Consider the following 15327-nt stretch of genomic DNA (forward strand, 5'->3'; position numbering starts at 1 on the left):
CATTACTCCTCCCCTCATCCTCATTCATCCTCATTACTCCTCCTCATTACCCCTCATCATCATTATTCCTACACTCCTCGTCCTCTTTACTCCTCATCCTCTTTACTCCTCCACTCCTCATTCTCATTACTCCTCATCCTCATTACTCCTCATCCTTATTTCTCCTACACTCTTCCTCTTTACTTCTCCACTCATCGTCCATATTACTCCTCATCCTCATTACTCCTCATCCTCTTTACTCCTCCACTTCTCATCCTCATTACTCCTCATCCTCTTTACTCCTCCACTTCTCATCATCATTACTCCTCATTCTCATTACTCCTCATTCTCATTACTCCTCATTCTCATTACTCCTCATTCTCATTACTCCTCATTCTCATTACTCCTCATCCTCTTTACTCCTCCACTCCTCATTCTCATTACTCCTCATTCTCATTACTCCTCATTCTCATTACTCCTCATCCTCTTTACTCCTCATCCTCTTTACTCCTCCACTCCTCATCCTCATTACTCCTCATCCTCTTTACTCCTCCACTTCTCATCCTCATTACTCCTCATCCTCTTTACTCCTCCACTTCTCATCATCATTACTCCTCATTCTCATTACTCCTCATTCTCATTACTCCTCATTCTCATTACTCCTCATTCTCATTACTCCTCATCCTCTTTACTCCTCCACTCCTCATTCTCATTACTCCTCATTCTCATTACTCCTCATTCTCATTACTCCTCATCCTCTTTACTCCTCCACTCCTCATTCTCATTAGTCCTCATTCTCATTACTCCGCATCCTCTTTACTCCTCCACTCCTCATTCTCATTACTCCTCATCCTCATTACTCCTCATCCTTATTTCTCCTACACTCTTCCTCTTTACTTCTCCACTCATCATCCATATTACTCCTCATCCACATTACTCCTCATCCTCATTACTCCTCATCCTCATCCTCTTTACTCCTCCACTTCTCATCCTCATTACTCCTCATCCTCTTTTAAACTCCTCCACTTCTCATCATCATTACTCCTCATTCTCATTACTCCTCATCCTCTTTACTCTTCATCCTCTTTACTCTTCATCCTCTTTACTCCTCTCCTCTTTACTCCTCTACTCCTCATTCTCATTACTCTTCATCCTCTTTACTCCTCATCCTCTTTACTCTTCATCCTCTTTACTCTTCATCCTCTTTACTCTTCATCCTCTTTACTCCTCTCCTCTTTACTCCTCTCCTCTTTACTCTTCATCCTCTCTACTCTTCATCCTCTTTACTCCTCATCCTCTCTACTCTTCATCCTCTTTACTCCTCTCCTCTTTACTCCTCTACTCCTCATCCTCTTTACTCTTCATCCTCATTACTCCTCTCATCTTTTCTCCTCTACTCCTCATCCTCTTTACTCTTCATCCTCATTACTCCTCTCTACTCCTCTACTCCTCATCCTCATTACTCCTCATCCTCATTACTCCTCCACTCTTCATCTTCTTTACTCCTCATCCTCTTTACTCCTTATCCTCTTTACTCATCCTCATTACTTATCCACTCCTCATTCTGTCACTCAGTTATGTTCTTCTCCTCTCTATACTCACATCACCCCTATAACCTCTCAACAGACTGCTGTCTGCTCCATTAAAACATCACACCTATAACCTCTCAACAGACTGCTGTCTGCTCCATTAAAACATCACACCTATAACCTCTCAACAGACTGCTGTCTGCTCCATTAAAACATCACCCCCATAACCTCTCAACAGACAGCTGTCTGCTCCATTAAAACATCATCCCTATAACCTCTCAACAGACAGCTGTCTGCTCCATTAAAACATCATCCCTATAACCTCTCAACAGACTGCTGTCTGCTCCATTAAAACATCACCCCTATAACCTCTCAACAGACTGCTGTCTGCTCCATTAAAACATCATCCCTATAACCTCTCAACAGACTGCTGTCTGCTCCATTAAAACTGCTCCATTAAAACATCACCTATAACCTCTCAACAGACTGCTGTCTGCTCCATTAAAACATCACCCTATAACCTCTCAACAGACTGCTGTCTGCTCCATTAAAACATCATCCCTATAACCTCTCAACAGACAGCTGTCTGCTCCATTAAAACATCATCCCTATAACCTCTCAACAGACTGCTGTCTGCTCCATTAAAACATCACACCTATAACCTCTCAACAGACTGCTGTCTGCTCCATTAAAACATCACACCTATAACCTCTCAACAGACTGCTGTCTGCTCCATTAAAACATCACCCCCATAACCTCTCAACAGACTGCTGTCTGCTCCATTAAAACATCACCCCCATAACCTCTCAACAGACTGCTGTCTGCTCCATTAAAACATCATCCCTATAACCTCTCAACAGACTGCTGTCTGCTCCATTAAAACATCATCCCTATAACCTCTCAACAGACAGCTGTCTGCTCCATTAAAACATCATCCCTATAACCTCTCAACAGACTGCTGTCTGCTCCATTAAAACATCACCTCCATAACTTCTCAACAGACTGCTGTCTGCTTAAACCATATATGAGACATGCTCTCTAAGTGGCCACCAATCGCATCAATACACACAGCTTCCTGCGTCAGTACACACTGTGCAGCAATGCTCCGGCAATTGTCCATGTGATTGGAGTGACCGAATTTAAAGGGCAACAAATTGGAACAAAAGCATTTCATCTTTAAAGCCCAGATGTGTTGGCAAACGAGCTACAAGCCAATACATGCATATAAGGTTCAAAGTGGCAAGCTTTATGGTTTAGGACACTCAAGCCTATTGGATTCACAAGTCTTTGTTTGTCTAAAAGTGTTTACAAAAAAAGGCGCAAAGAGTTTTAGACACACAAGCATATGTTGTCTTGGTTCCAGTCGTGCTACTGAAGGCAATTGTCCAGTTTTGATTCTGTTTACATTTCATCATGGAGGGGAAGACCCACAGAAGAACATACACAGAATCTGTGTACACAGCATACGTTCATCCCCGGTGGACTTCTCAAAACGTTAATGAGAGAAACAGGTTCAATGAGTTCATCTGTACGTTAATGAACAATCATGATTCCAATAGTACCCTTTTGATAGAAAATGCTTGCCTGCTGACAGTTGATTGCCGTAGGCTGTAATGTGAAAAAGATGCCGTGAGCGATAATACACTGGTCTCACATTTTAAACAGGACATGCATAAACAAACAGCCTATAGGTTCACCGTATTTACCTAATACACCCCACATTCCTCGCTTGCCGCTTGATTGAATAGCGTCCCCCTTAACTGTAACAGTTTTTGACAGAATCTGAGGGGGCCTATATGTGTTGGGTTAAAGGAAAATGGGGTGATTTGCTCGAATTACCAGCGAGCTACTGCGAGGGCCAGAAAGATAAACTCGCAGCCGCCTCGGGAGGCGGAAATAGAGCCGCCGAATGTGTATCCATTTATCACTTCTGGAATTATGGCGATTTAAGCGGGAATTACACCCGTTCCCCCTGTCAAAATGGATGTTTGGTATATCTGGCGCTTGGAAACCGTCAAGGTTTAAGTGGTTAGAACAACTGGCGCGAGACAGCGGGGAGGATAGCTGATTAACAAGCCCCTTGCTGGGCACTGAGCTCATAATTTGAGCTCATTGAGGAGTTATGCAGTGAAGTCAGCTGGAACAGGATGGATGGTGGCCCAGGACTGTGTTCCTGCAGACTTTACATAGAATTCCTCTGGTAGGGTGTTGGGTTGTGGAAACCACGTAGTTTACACCAAAACCTCTGCTCTCTAAACTGCCCTGTAAGGTTGAGAAAAATTGGCATTTCAATAGAGAGAGGGAGTAGAGAGGGAGGGAGGGAGTGGGGAGGGAGGGAGGGAGTGGGGAGAGAGTGGGGAGAGAGAGGGAGGGAGTGGGGAGAGAGTGGGGGAGAGTGGGGAGAGAGAGGGAGGGAGGGGGGAGAGAGGGGAGAGAGGGAGAGAGAGGGAGGGAGTGGGGGGAGAGAGGAGAGAGAGAGAGGGAGGGAGTGGGGGAGAGGGAGAGAGAGAGAGAGAGGGAGGGAGTGGGGGAGAGAGGGAGAGAGAGAGAGAGAGGGAGTGGGGGAGAGAGAGGGAGAGAGAGAGAGGGAGGGGGAGAGAGGGAGGGAGTGGGGAGAGAGAGAGAGGGAGGGAGTGGGGAGAGAGAGGGGAGAGAGAGAGCGGGAGGGAGTGGGGAGAGAGAGGGGAGAGAGAGAGACCACACACCAACATTCTCATCCAGGGTTGGAGTTACTACAGCCCTTTGTATGAATAACATTAGCTGCTCACTCCGTGTGCTTGGGTTTACAGGAAGCCCACCAGGGCAGGAAAGCAAGCGTGGGATAGATCATCTCCTTCAACCCTTTTTGGTGCTATTGCCAGGACTGAAGCAGGAAACCTGAATGGAATTAGGGAATCATTGGTTTCCTCCTCCCCTTTCGATCGTGGTTGGGAGGAGGACTATTTCTTTCTTAGTCTGTGTTTTGTAAACAACTCTGGAACAAAACATTCCCAATCAAATAAATTAGTGAGAATTTGACACTTTGCCCAACGGGCAAATCTTGTTGAAATGACGACATTCCAAGATTAGAACCAAGTGGTTGTGGGTTAAGGCTGAATCATAACTTCAGGTCTGAATTGACATTTATGCGTGATTTAGCAGGATTTAGTTATTCAGAGTTAGGATGTAATTTACTAGCTCGTTAGTAAGTAAGCGTTTCGTATACAACGAGGATACGTGTTTAACATTCACTAATTGGCTGATGGAGGGATGAAGATATTAGATGAAATGAAGGGATGAATTGTAGTTGTATGGAGATTTAATAAGGAGAGCCCTAATAAAGAACCACGGTGTCATTATTAAATGTCACGTGGACAAGCTGTATGATGTAGTAAAGTACATGATGATACAGAAACTATAGATACTATCAGATACAGAAACTATAAATCACTTTTGATAGCAGCATTAATATATCAAATGCTCATTAATATATGCGCGCACACACACACACATGGTTGGGCCCGAAGACTGTAAGACATTTGCATAGCAATAACTCCATTCCCTTGTGAAACACTAACCAGGTGTCCATCTTACCTTTTTAATGCGAGTAAAGTACATGTCGTCTGATGGAAACCGCTAATTTGCGGGTAAACTTTCCAAATTCTGACAAAGCAAAATACCTTAGACAAGGTGGGATCTTTTTGTGTCTGTAAAATGAATTATGCTATAAATGGAGGTTATTTACATAACCATCATATCGAAGTAAACTTGGAGTCACGTGATATGTTGTGTGGTCCTCCCACTACGACTCAGGAAAGCATGCAGTTTATTAGGCGACAGATGAAAGTGCACGGTGAAAGTGCACGGTGATGAACTTCACAGGGTGATGAAAGTGCACGGTGATGAACATCACAGGGTGATGAAAGTGCATGGTGATGAACATCACAGGGTGATGAAAGTGCACGGTGATGAACTTCACAGGGTGGTGAAAGTGCACGGTGATGAACATCACAGGGTGATGAAAGTGCACGGTGATGAACATCACGGTGATGAACTTCACAGGGTGGTGAAAGTGCACGGTGATGAACATCACAGGGTGGTGAAAGTGCACGGTGATGAACATCACAGGGTGGTGAAAGTGCACGGTGATGAACATCACAGGGTGATGAAAGTGCACGGTGATGAACATCACAGGGTGGTGAAGGTGCACGTGATGAATGAACATCACAGGGTGGTGAAAGTGCACGGTGATGAACATCACAGGGTGATGAAAGTGCACGGTGATGAACATCACAGGGTGGTGAAGGTGCACGGTGATGAACTTCACAGGGTGGTGAAAGTGCACGGTGATGAACATCACAGGGTGGTGAAGGTGCACGGTGATGAACTTCACAGGGTGGTGAAAGTGCACGGTGACGAGCTTGATGCTCCTTTCCAATCAATATCCAGGGTCTTATTCTGGTGACATGAGGATTGACGCTTGGCTGCTGCTTATTTTTATTTGTCAATCTTGCTCTTTTGTCTCTAATAATGTCATCATGCAGGTTATACCCTCTGTATGTGTGAGCTGTTGGCTAGAGCACATGTACCAAAACCAGAGTGGGCACCTCGCTGTATCACGCAACACACAGAGTTTAAAATGGGATGGAAACACATTTAATTTATATTTCTTGTATTCGGTACATGGGAATTTAACCTCATAAGTTATATTTATGTGCACTATGTCATCACGCAACAAATCAACAAGTTCATTTGGTGGAAACACATCTCTGGTGGGAAAAATGAGCATATTGTTTTTCTGCAGATGTTAGAATTTTTAAATTCAAATTTGTCAACAATTGTATGGAGACCTAGCTACTGACACATCCATCATATCATTCCCCACAGAGGCTTACACACAAAGGCACAAGCACAGCATGCAGGGCTGACATTATTTTTCTGTTCACTTCTTCTTGTTTTATCTCCATTTTGATAACCACAACAGTCTTCCGAGTATGACCGACTCGACCAGCCAATCTGTCTGCGATTTTTGTCGAGTAATTGAAAAAGAAGGGCATCAGCTCTCTCACAGTTCGATAGATGTTTGTTCATTGTCCTCTAGCGCGTTCTAAAGCCGAACAGCTTCAAGAAGGTCAATGCTAACGTCAGAATCAGACACCGCTGACCATTCTGCCTCTTCACAAACAAAATGTCAGTCCCCCCACAAAAATACACACAAGTCTATCTCCATCGTCCCAATCTCCCAGCACCAGTCCGATAAACCCTGAAATCGTCCTTTTGGAGCTCTTATCTCAAGTCTCCACATTCAGCAATGGAGTAGATGGTGAAGTCCCAGTCGCCCCCCTCTCTCCTTGGTGTTGTGTGAGGGAGCAGACCATGTCTCTCTCCAGAGAGGCTTGTAGTAGCTTCCCAACGTGTCATCCCATGCCACCAGCTTGTACTTATCGCAGCACCAGGACGCCAGACTACAGTCACTGTCTCTGACCTAGGGTCAATCTTTAAGAGTGCTCTCTAATAGAATCGGACGCACCTCTGGACACCCCCCTCAGGGCTCAGACACAAGCGATCTTCCTCATGATAAGAAAGCTTTACGGCGGGATAAAATGCTGAGCAGTGAACTCGGTACCATTTTGCCAGTGCAAAGGTTAAGACTTGGCTTGTGTATCAGCAAAGATTATGTAGGGGGCTCGGTGGGTGATGTAGGGGGCTCGGTGGGTGACATAGGGGGATCGGTGGGTGATGTAGGGGGCTCGGTGGGTGACATAGGGGATCGGTGGGTGATGTAGGGGGATCGGTGGGTGATGTAGGGTGCTCGGTGGGTGGTTTCGGGGCTCGTGGGTGATGTAGGGGGCTCGTGGGTGATGTAGGGGGGGGCTCGGTGGGTGGTGTAGGGGGCTCGGTGGGTGGTGTAGGGGCTCGTGGGTGATGTAGGGGGCTCGTGGGTGGTGTAGGGGCTCGGTGGGTGATGTAGGGGGCTCGGTGGGAGGTGTAGGGGGCTCGGTGGGTGGTGTAGGGGGCTCGGTGGTTGACGTAGGGGGCTCGTGGGTGGTGTAGGGGGCTCGTGGGTGATGTAGGGGGCTCGGTGGGTGGTGTAGGGGGCTCGGTGGGTGGCGTAGGGGGCTCGGGGGTGGTGTAGGGGGCTCGGGGGTGATGTAGGGTGCTCGGTGGGTGGTGTAGGGGCTCGGTGGGTGGTGTGGGTGATGTAGGGGCTCGTGGGTGATGTAGGGGGCTCGGTGGGTGATGTAGGGGGCTCGGTGGGTGGCGTAGGGGTTCGTGGGTGGTGTGGGGCCTCTGTGGGTGACGTAGGGGGACTCGGTGAGTGACGTAAGGGGCTCGGTGTAGGACACCTACACCACCCAATGTCACAGGAAGGCCATAAAGATCATCATCAAGGACAACAACCACCCGAGCCACTGCCTGTTCACCCCGCTATCATCCAGAAGGCGAGGTCAGTACAGGTGCATCAAAGCAGGGACTGAGAGACTGAAAAACAGCTTCTATCTCAAGGCCATCAGACTGTTAAACAGCCACCACTAACATTAAGTGGCTGCTGCCAACACACTCCAGCCACTTTAATAATGGAAATTGATGGAAATTGATGGAAAATATATCACTAGCCACTTTAAACAATGCTACTTAATATAATGTTTACATACCCAACATTACTCATCTCATATGTATATACCGTACTCTATATCATCTACTGCTTCTTTATGTAATACATGTATCACTAGCCACTTTAAACTATGCCACTTTGTTTACATACCCTACATTACTCATCTCATATGTATATACTGTACTCGATACCATCTACTGCATCTTGCCTATGCTGCTCTGTACCATCACTCATTCATATATCTTTATGTACATATTCTTTATCCCTTTACACTTGTGTGTATAAGGTAGTAGTTTTGGAATTGTTAGGTTAGATTACTCGTTGGTTATTACTGAATTTCGCTACACTCGCATTAACATCTGCTAACCATGTGTATGTGACAAATAAATTTGATTTGATTTGAAGTGTGTAATATAGTTTTCTAGCAAAGACCAACGCAGTACCAACTGTAAATAAATCAATAGTTTAATTCCACAAGATTGTTGACCAAGATGGTTACCTAGTTAAAGTTGTGGCTAGCTAGCTAACTAAATTACCAGCTAATTTTGCAAACTGCACATCACTACCCATGAAGCATCATTACCCAGCACTCCACATAAACTGTCTCAGAGCGAGTGACGTCACCTATTGAAACACTACTAGCTCGCACCGCTAACTAGCTAGCCATTTCACACCGGTTACAACAGCATGGAAGGTTCTTTTGAAATATGCCCTCCTGTGACTGTGGGGCTCAACATTGATTCATGAAGTAACATCCCCAGATAGTGTAGAGAGAAATTACATCCTTAATGCCAGAGAGCATTACTTCACAGATGGCTACAGTACATATCATTTGATTCTGTAATGGTTTTCTTGGAACATACCATATTAATCCTAATCCTCACTGTATGTCTCTGTCGTGTTTTAAACCCGGTAATGTTTGCTGTTCCAAATCCTTTCCTGAGCTAAACCTCTCGGGAAATAACCAGAGTAAATCAGATGTACTGTATGTTTTTGGATATGGCAGACGTGTGCCTCTCGCTTAATACCTCATCTTTATACACACATCGCCGCTACATGTCTACAGTAACTAGAAAATAAGACCATTAGTCACAGTTCACTACATTTTCACAATTGGTTTCACAATACTATATACAGTACCAGAACTGGATTGAAATAGTATATGAAATCGCTCAAATACTTTTAGTCGCTGTTTGAGCCAGCCTGGAGTGCCAGAAGGTCAAACTTTACAGTGAAAGTGTCCGTCAGTTGGAATCCATAGTAATTCATAAGGCGACCTTATTTCGAGATCAACTGCTCATTACAACTTACTTCAATGTTCTTCCGTTGAAAAATGTACATATCATGTCAGCTACACATTATTTAGATGTGTCTTCATGAAATGATGTCAGCCATCTCTCTGTACTGGGGCCCTGCCTCAGAAGACAGCTGGCTCTCATGCCCTTAGCAACTGTTCCCAGGGATGTTTTAATGTTTAATTCATCATGTTGGAGGCATAATTGAGTTGATGTGGGCAGGAAGTAACTACGACTCTTTGTCCCTTCCCTGTAGAACGTCTGCAGTACGTTGTGGTGCACTGTGGGGACAACTTGTCACTCAAAGCTGGATGGTGCAGTCGACGGGACCAGGTGTGGTGAGGACAAGGTGAGTGTAGACACTTCCTGGGACCAGGTGGGGTGAGGACAAGGTGAGTGTAGACACTTCCTGGGACCAGGTGGGGTGAGGACAAGGTGAGTGTAGACACTTCCTGGGACCAGGTGGGGTCCTGGGACCAGGTGGGGTGAGGACAAGGTGAGTGTAGACACTTCCTGGGACCAGGTGGGGTGAGGACAAGGTGAGTGTAGACACTTCCTGGGACCAGGTGGGGTGAGGACAAGGTGAGTGTAGACACTTCCTGGGACCAGGTGGGGTGAGGACAAGGTGAGTGTAGACACTTCCTGGGACCAGGTGGGGTGAGGACAAGGTGAGTGTAGACACTTCCTGGGACCAGGTGGGGTGAGGACAAGGTGAGTGTAGACACTTCCTGGGACCAGGTGGGGTGAGGACAAGGTGAGTGTAGACACTTCCTGGGACCAGGTGGGGTGAGGACAAGGTGAGTGTAGACACTTCCTGGGACCAGGACAAGGTGAGTGTAGACACTTCCTGGGACCACTTCCTGGGACCAGGTGGGGTGAGGACAAGGTGAGTGTAGACACTTCCTGGGACCAGGTGGGGTGAGGACAAGGTGAGTGTAGACACTTCCTGGGACCAGGTGGGGTGAGGACAAGGTGGTGTGAGGACACTTCCTGGGACCAGGTGGGGTGAGGACAAGGTGAGTGTGTAGACACTTCCTGGGACCAGGTGGGGTGAGGACAAGGTGAGTGTAGACACTTCCTGGGACCAGGTGGGGTGAGGACAAGGTGAGTGTAGACACTTCCTGGGACCAGGTGGGGTGAGGACAAGGTGAGTGTAGACACTTCCTGGGACCAGGTGTGGTGAGGACAAGGTGAGTGTATTTTATTCTCTTGATTTTCCTCCTCGTTACCAGGATGACTTGAGGAGTTAGGTAAAAAACCTATACATTTTAGAATTGCTAGCCCAATGTTGCTGTTTTTGGTAGTATGTTTGTAATCGTGCACTGGAGACTGTGTTTTTGTACCCCCAAACATAAGGAAATGATGAGTTAGTTCATGAAGACCTAGAAGATTATAAATCACAATGCTTCACTGAGCATACAAATGAAGTATTGAAATGTGTGATTGTCAGTGGTGCTTTGACGGGGAGTGTGTGGCGGTGGGACACCAGCCTGAGAGCGTCAAAGGGGGCTGGGCTCCATGGAGCGAGTGGTCTGCCTGTTCCAGAACCTGTGGGGCCGGAGTTCAGAACGCCCAGAGGGACTGCGTCAACCCAGTGTAAGTCCTAATGGATTAGTCTACGCACCTGCACCGGAGAATTAGAATTAGTAGAACGCACATTCAAATTCAAAGCAACATTCTGTGGTGTGAACACCGGCGGGTACACTATCTTGTGTTATTATCTGGTTTCAGATGTATTTTTAAAGCAGAACACCAAGGGGCTCTCCCAGGAGGGGCACCGCTTACTGTTAGTATATAGTTTATGCTGTTGACTTATCAGTACTAAACAGGGACTTAAATAACCCTTAAAGGTACACTCTTAAATCTCTGTTTTCACCCACTATGAGGCACTAACATTACTATTTGTAAATAGTTGTTGGGTACTTGCCAATGTAACTACCTCTGAGTATTTTAATTCTGTGTTTAACGACCCCAAAGCCAAAGATGAGAGGGCTGTTTTTAGGGTAGTTACCACAGAATACTGTTAACAAACAGTGGTAGAAGAAGGCCTGCACGTTTAAAAGCACAAAATATCAATTTGTCTGTGGACATTTGTGTGTTTTTAAAAAACATTTATTTCACCTTTATTTAACCAGGTAGGCTAGTTGAGAACAAGTTCTCATTTACACCTGCGACCTGGCCAAGATAAAGCATAGCAGTTCGACACATACAACAACACAGAGTTACACATGGAATGAACAAAACATACAGTCAATAATACAGTAGGAAAAAAAGTCTATATACAGTGAGTGCAAATGAGGTAAGATAAGGGGGTTAAGGCAATAAATAGGCCATGGTGGCGAAGTAATTACAATATGGCAATTAAACACTGGAATGGTAGATGTGCAAAAGATGGATGTGCAAGTAGAGATACTATGGTGCAAAAGGAGCAAAATAAATACAGTATGGGGATGAGGTAGATAGATTGGCTGTATACAGATGGGCTATGAACAGGTGCAGTGATCTGTGAGCTGCTCTGACAGCTGGTTCTTAAAGCTAGTGAGGGAGATGGGAATCTCCAGCTTCAGTGATTTTTGCAGTTCATTCCAGTCAGTGGCAGCAGAGAACTGGAAGGAAAGGCGACCAAAGGAAGAATTGGCTTTGGGGGTGACCAGTGAGATATACCTGCTGGAGCGTGTGCTACGAGTGGGTGCTGCTATGGTGACCAGCGAGCTGAGATAGGGCGGGGCTTTACCTAGCAGAGACTTGTAGATAACCTGTAGCCAGTGGGTTTGGCGACGAGTATGAAGCGAGGGCCAGCCAACGCGTGTTTGGACGTGAGCCAAGACCGATGTCCAGGTACTGTACGTATCAGATATTCCAGTGGACTATACATGCAGACCATGCTCCATCAGACCATGTTCCATCAGACCATGCTCCATCAGACCATGCTCCATCAGACCATGCTCCATCAGACCATGCTCCGTCAGACCATGCTCCGTCAGACCATGCTCCGTCAGACCATGCTCCGTCAGACCATGCTCCATCAGACCATGCTCCATCAGACCATGCTCCATCAGACCATGCTCCATCAGACCATGTTCCATCAGACCATGTTCCATCAGACCATGTTCCATCAGACCATGCTCCATCAATCCATGCTCCATCAGACCATGCTCCATCAGACCATGCTCCATCAGACCATGCTCCATCAGACCATGCTCCATCAGACCATGCTCCATCAGACCATGCTCCATCAGACCATGTTCCATCAGACCATGCTCCATCAGACCATGCTCCATCAGACCATGTTCCATCAGACCATGCTCCATCAGACCATGCTCCATCAGACCATGTTCCATCAGACCATGTTCCATCAGACCATCAGACCATGTTCCATCAGACCATGTTCCATCAGACCATGCTCCATCAGACCATGCTCCATCAGACCATGCTCCATCAGACCATGCTCCATCAGACCATGTTCCATCAGACCATGCTCCATCAGACCATGCTCCATCAGACCATGCTCCATCAGACCATGCTCCATCAGACCATGCTCCATCAGACCATGCTCCATCAGACCATGTTCCATCAGACCATGTTCCATCAGACCATGCTCCATCAGACCATGCTCCATCAGACCATGCTCCATCAGACCATGCTCCATCAGACCATGCTCCATCAGACCATGTTCCATCAGACCATGTTCCATCAGACCATGTTCCATCAGACCATGCTCCATCAGACCATGCTCCATCAGACCATGCTCCATCAGACCATGTTCCATCAGACCATGCTCCATCAGACCATGTTCCATCAGACCATGTTCCATCAGACCATGTTCCATCAGACCATGCTCCATCTTAGTTAACAGAACACATTTAATCCATGTATGACACATTTCTGTGAACCATGTCACTTATTGAACACAGAGTATCACCACCCTACCAAAGCCTTACTTGGCTAATATGTTAGGAACTGAATACTCTTCTCATTCATTCTCATTGAATAGAGTAATTATTTTTGAAATCATTATAGTTGTTTGATATTGAGTGGAGTCGTTTTCAAATAGAGTCCAAGGTCTGTTCAGTGTCATCCATCCAAAAATGTATTTCTGTGGTACCTTATTTACTGTCTTGTTGCCGTGTTTGTGTTACTCTGCTTGGAGGTGTAGGCCTATTCTGACTTGCCTCTTCATTTGTGCATGGCACTGACACTCAAATCCAGTGCTTAGACAAAGAGAGTGTTCTTGCGTTTAGAAATAAACCGTGTAGTGCTCAATATAATTTTATTTTATATTTTTCCACTTTTATCTTTCTTATTTGTTGGAATATTGTCCTTTTTGAGGATCTCTGTTCTGCCCTCCTGGATCTGTTCCTGGGTCCTGGCTCTAGACAAAGGCACAGTGTTCAGTATGAGCCATCGGGCCTCCTGGCTCTAGACAAAGGCACAGTGTTCAGTATGAGCCATCGGGCCTCCTGGCTCTAGACAAAGGCACAGTGTTCAGTATGAGCCATCGGGCCTCCTGGCTCTAGACAAAGGCACAGTGTTCAGTATGAGCCATCGGGCCTCCTGGCTCTAGACAAAGACACCGTGTTCAGTATATGAGCCATCGGGCCTCCTGGCTCTAGACAAAGGCACAGTGTTCAGTATATGAGCCATCGGGCCTCCTGGCTCTAGACAGAGACACAGTGTTCAGTATATGAGCCATCGGGCCTCCTGGCTCTAGACAAAGGCACAGTGTTCAGTATATGAGCCATCGGGCCTCCTGGCTCTAGACAAAGGCACAGTGTTCAGTATATGAGCCATCGGGCCTCCTGGCTCACTGTGTGAGACAAAGACACGGTATTCAGTATATGAGCCATCAGGGGCCTCCTGGCTAACTGTGTTAGACAAAGACACCGTGTTCAGTATGTGAGCCATCAGGGGCCTCCTGGCTAACTGCGTTAGACAAAGACACGGTATTCAGTATATGAGCCATCAGGGGCCTCCTGGCTAATTGTGTTAGACAAAGACACCATGTTCAGTATGTGAGCCATCAGGGGCCTCCTGGCTAATTGTGTTAGACAAAGACACCATGTTCAGTATATGAGCCATCAGGGGCCTCGTTTCTAAAATGTATTTAGCTTTTATACAAATGGTCTGCGTATGTTCACTACTCAATTTATGAAACGTCTATATTCTTTATGTTGTATAAGTCACACATGTAAGCATGTTTATTTTTATTTACACTACATGCAAAATAAAATGAAGTTCATCGTTTATGAATCAAAACGCTGGCATCATTTTTCACGTGCGCCCAGTTTATGATGAAATGTGTACCTAAGAACATTTAGGCCCCAGTCAGGCTGAACTGCCACCTGTTTCTGTGCTCAACGGGAACCACCAGAGACGAGGCAAAGAGTAGCACTGGCGGACATTTTGATTGATGGGATCCAATAGGATTGTGTTAGGAGTTCATAGTTTCCCGAGATGGAAGAGAGTAGCACTGGCAGACATTTTGATTGATGGATCCAATAGGATTGTGTTAGGAGTTCATAGTTTCCCGGCATGGAAGAGAGAGAAGTGGCAGACATTTTTATTGATGGGATCCAATAGGATTGTGTTAGGAGTTCATAGTTTCCCGAGATGGAAGAGAGAGAAGTGGCAGACATTTTGATTGATGGGATCCAATAGGATTGTGTTAGGAGTTCATAGTTTCCCGAGATGGAAGAGAGTAGCACTGGCAGACATTTTGATTGATGGGATCCAATAGGATTGTGTTAGGAGTTCATAGTTTCCCGAGATGGAAGAGAGTAGCACTGGCGGACATTTTGATTGATGGGATCCAATAGGATTGTGTTAGGAGTTCATAGTTTCCCGAGATGGAAGAGAGTAGCACTGGCTGACATTTTGATTGATGGGATCCAATAGGATTGTGTTAGGAGTTCATAGTTTCCCGGCATGG

The 15327-nt window shown here is 46.1% G+C and overlaps 1 protein-coding gene across 1 annotated transcript in view; it reads left to right on the plus strand.

Moving 5' to 3' along the window:
• The window catches only part of LOC112264251 (A disintegrin and metalloproteinase with thrombospondin motifs 12), a 160798-nt gene that overhangs the window by 60415 nt on the left and 85056 nt on the right, over positions 1-15327 (plus strand). The window contains 2 exon segments of the mRNA XM_042315279.1: positions 9655-9747; positions 10849-10994. Coding sequence (XP_042171213.1) covers positions 9655-9747; positions 10849-10994 — 239 coding nt within the window.

This window comes from Oncorhynchus tshawytscha, unplaced genomic scaffold (genome assembly GCF_018296145.1).
Source record: "Oncorhynchus tshawytscha isolate Ot180627B unplaced genomic scaffold, Otsh_v2.0 Un_contig_2941_pilon_pilon, whole genome shotgun sequence".
Taxonomy (NCBI): Eukaryota; Metazoa; Chordata; class Actinopteri; order Salmoniformes; family Salmonidae; genus Oncorhynchus; species Oncorhynchus tshawytscha.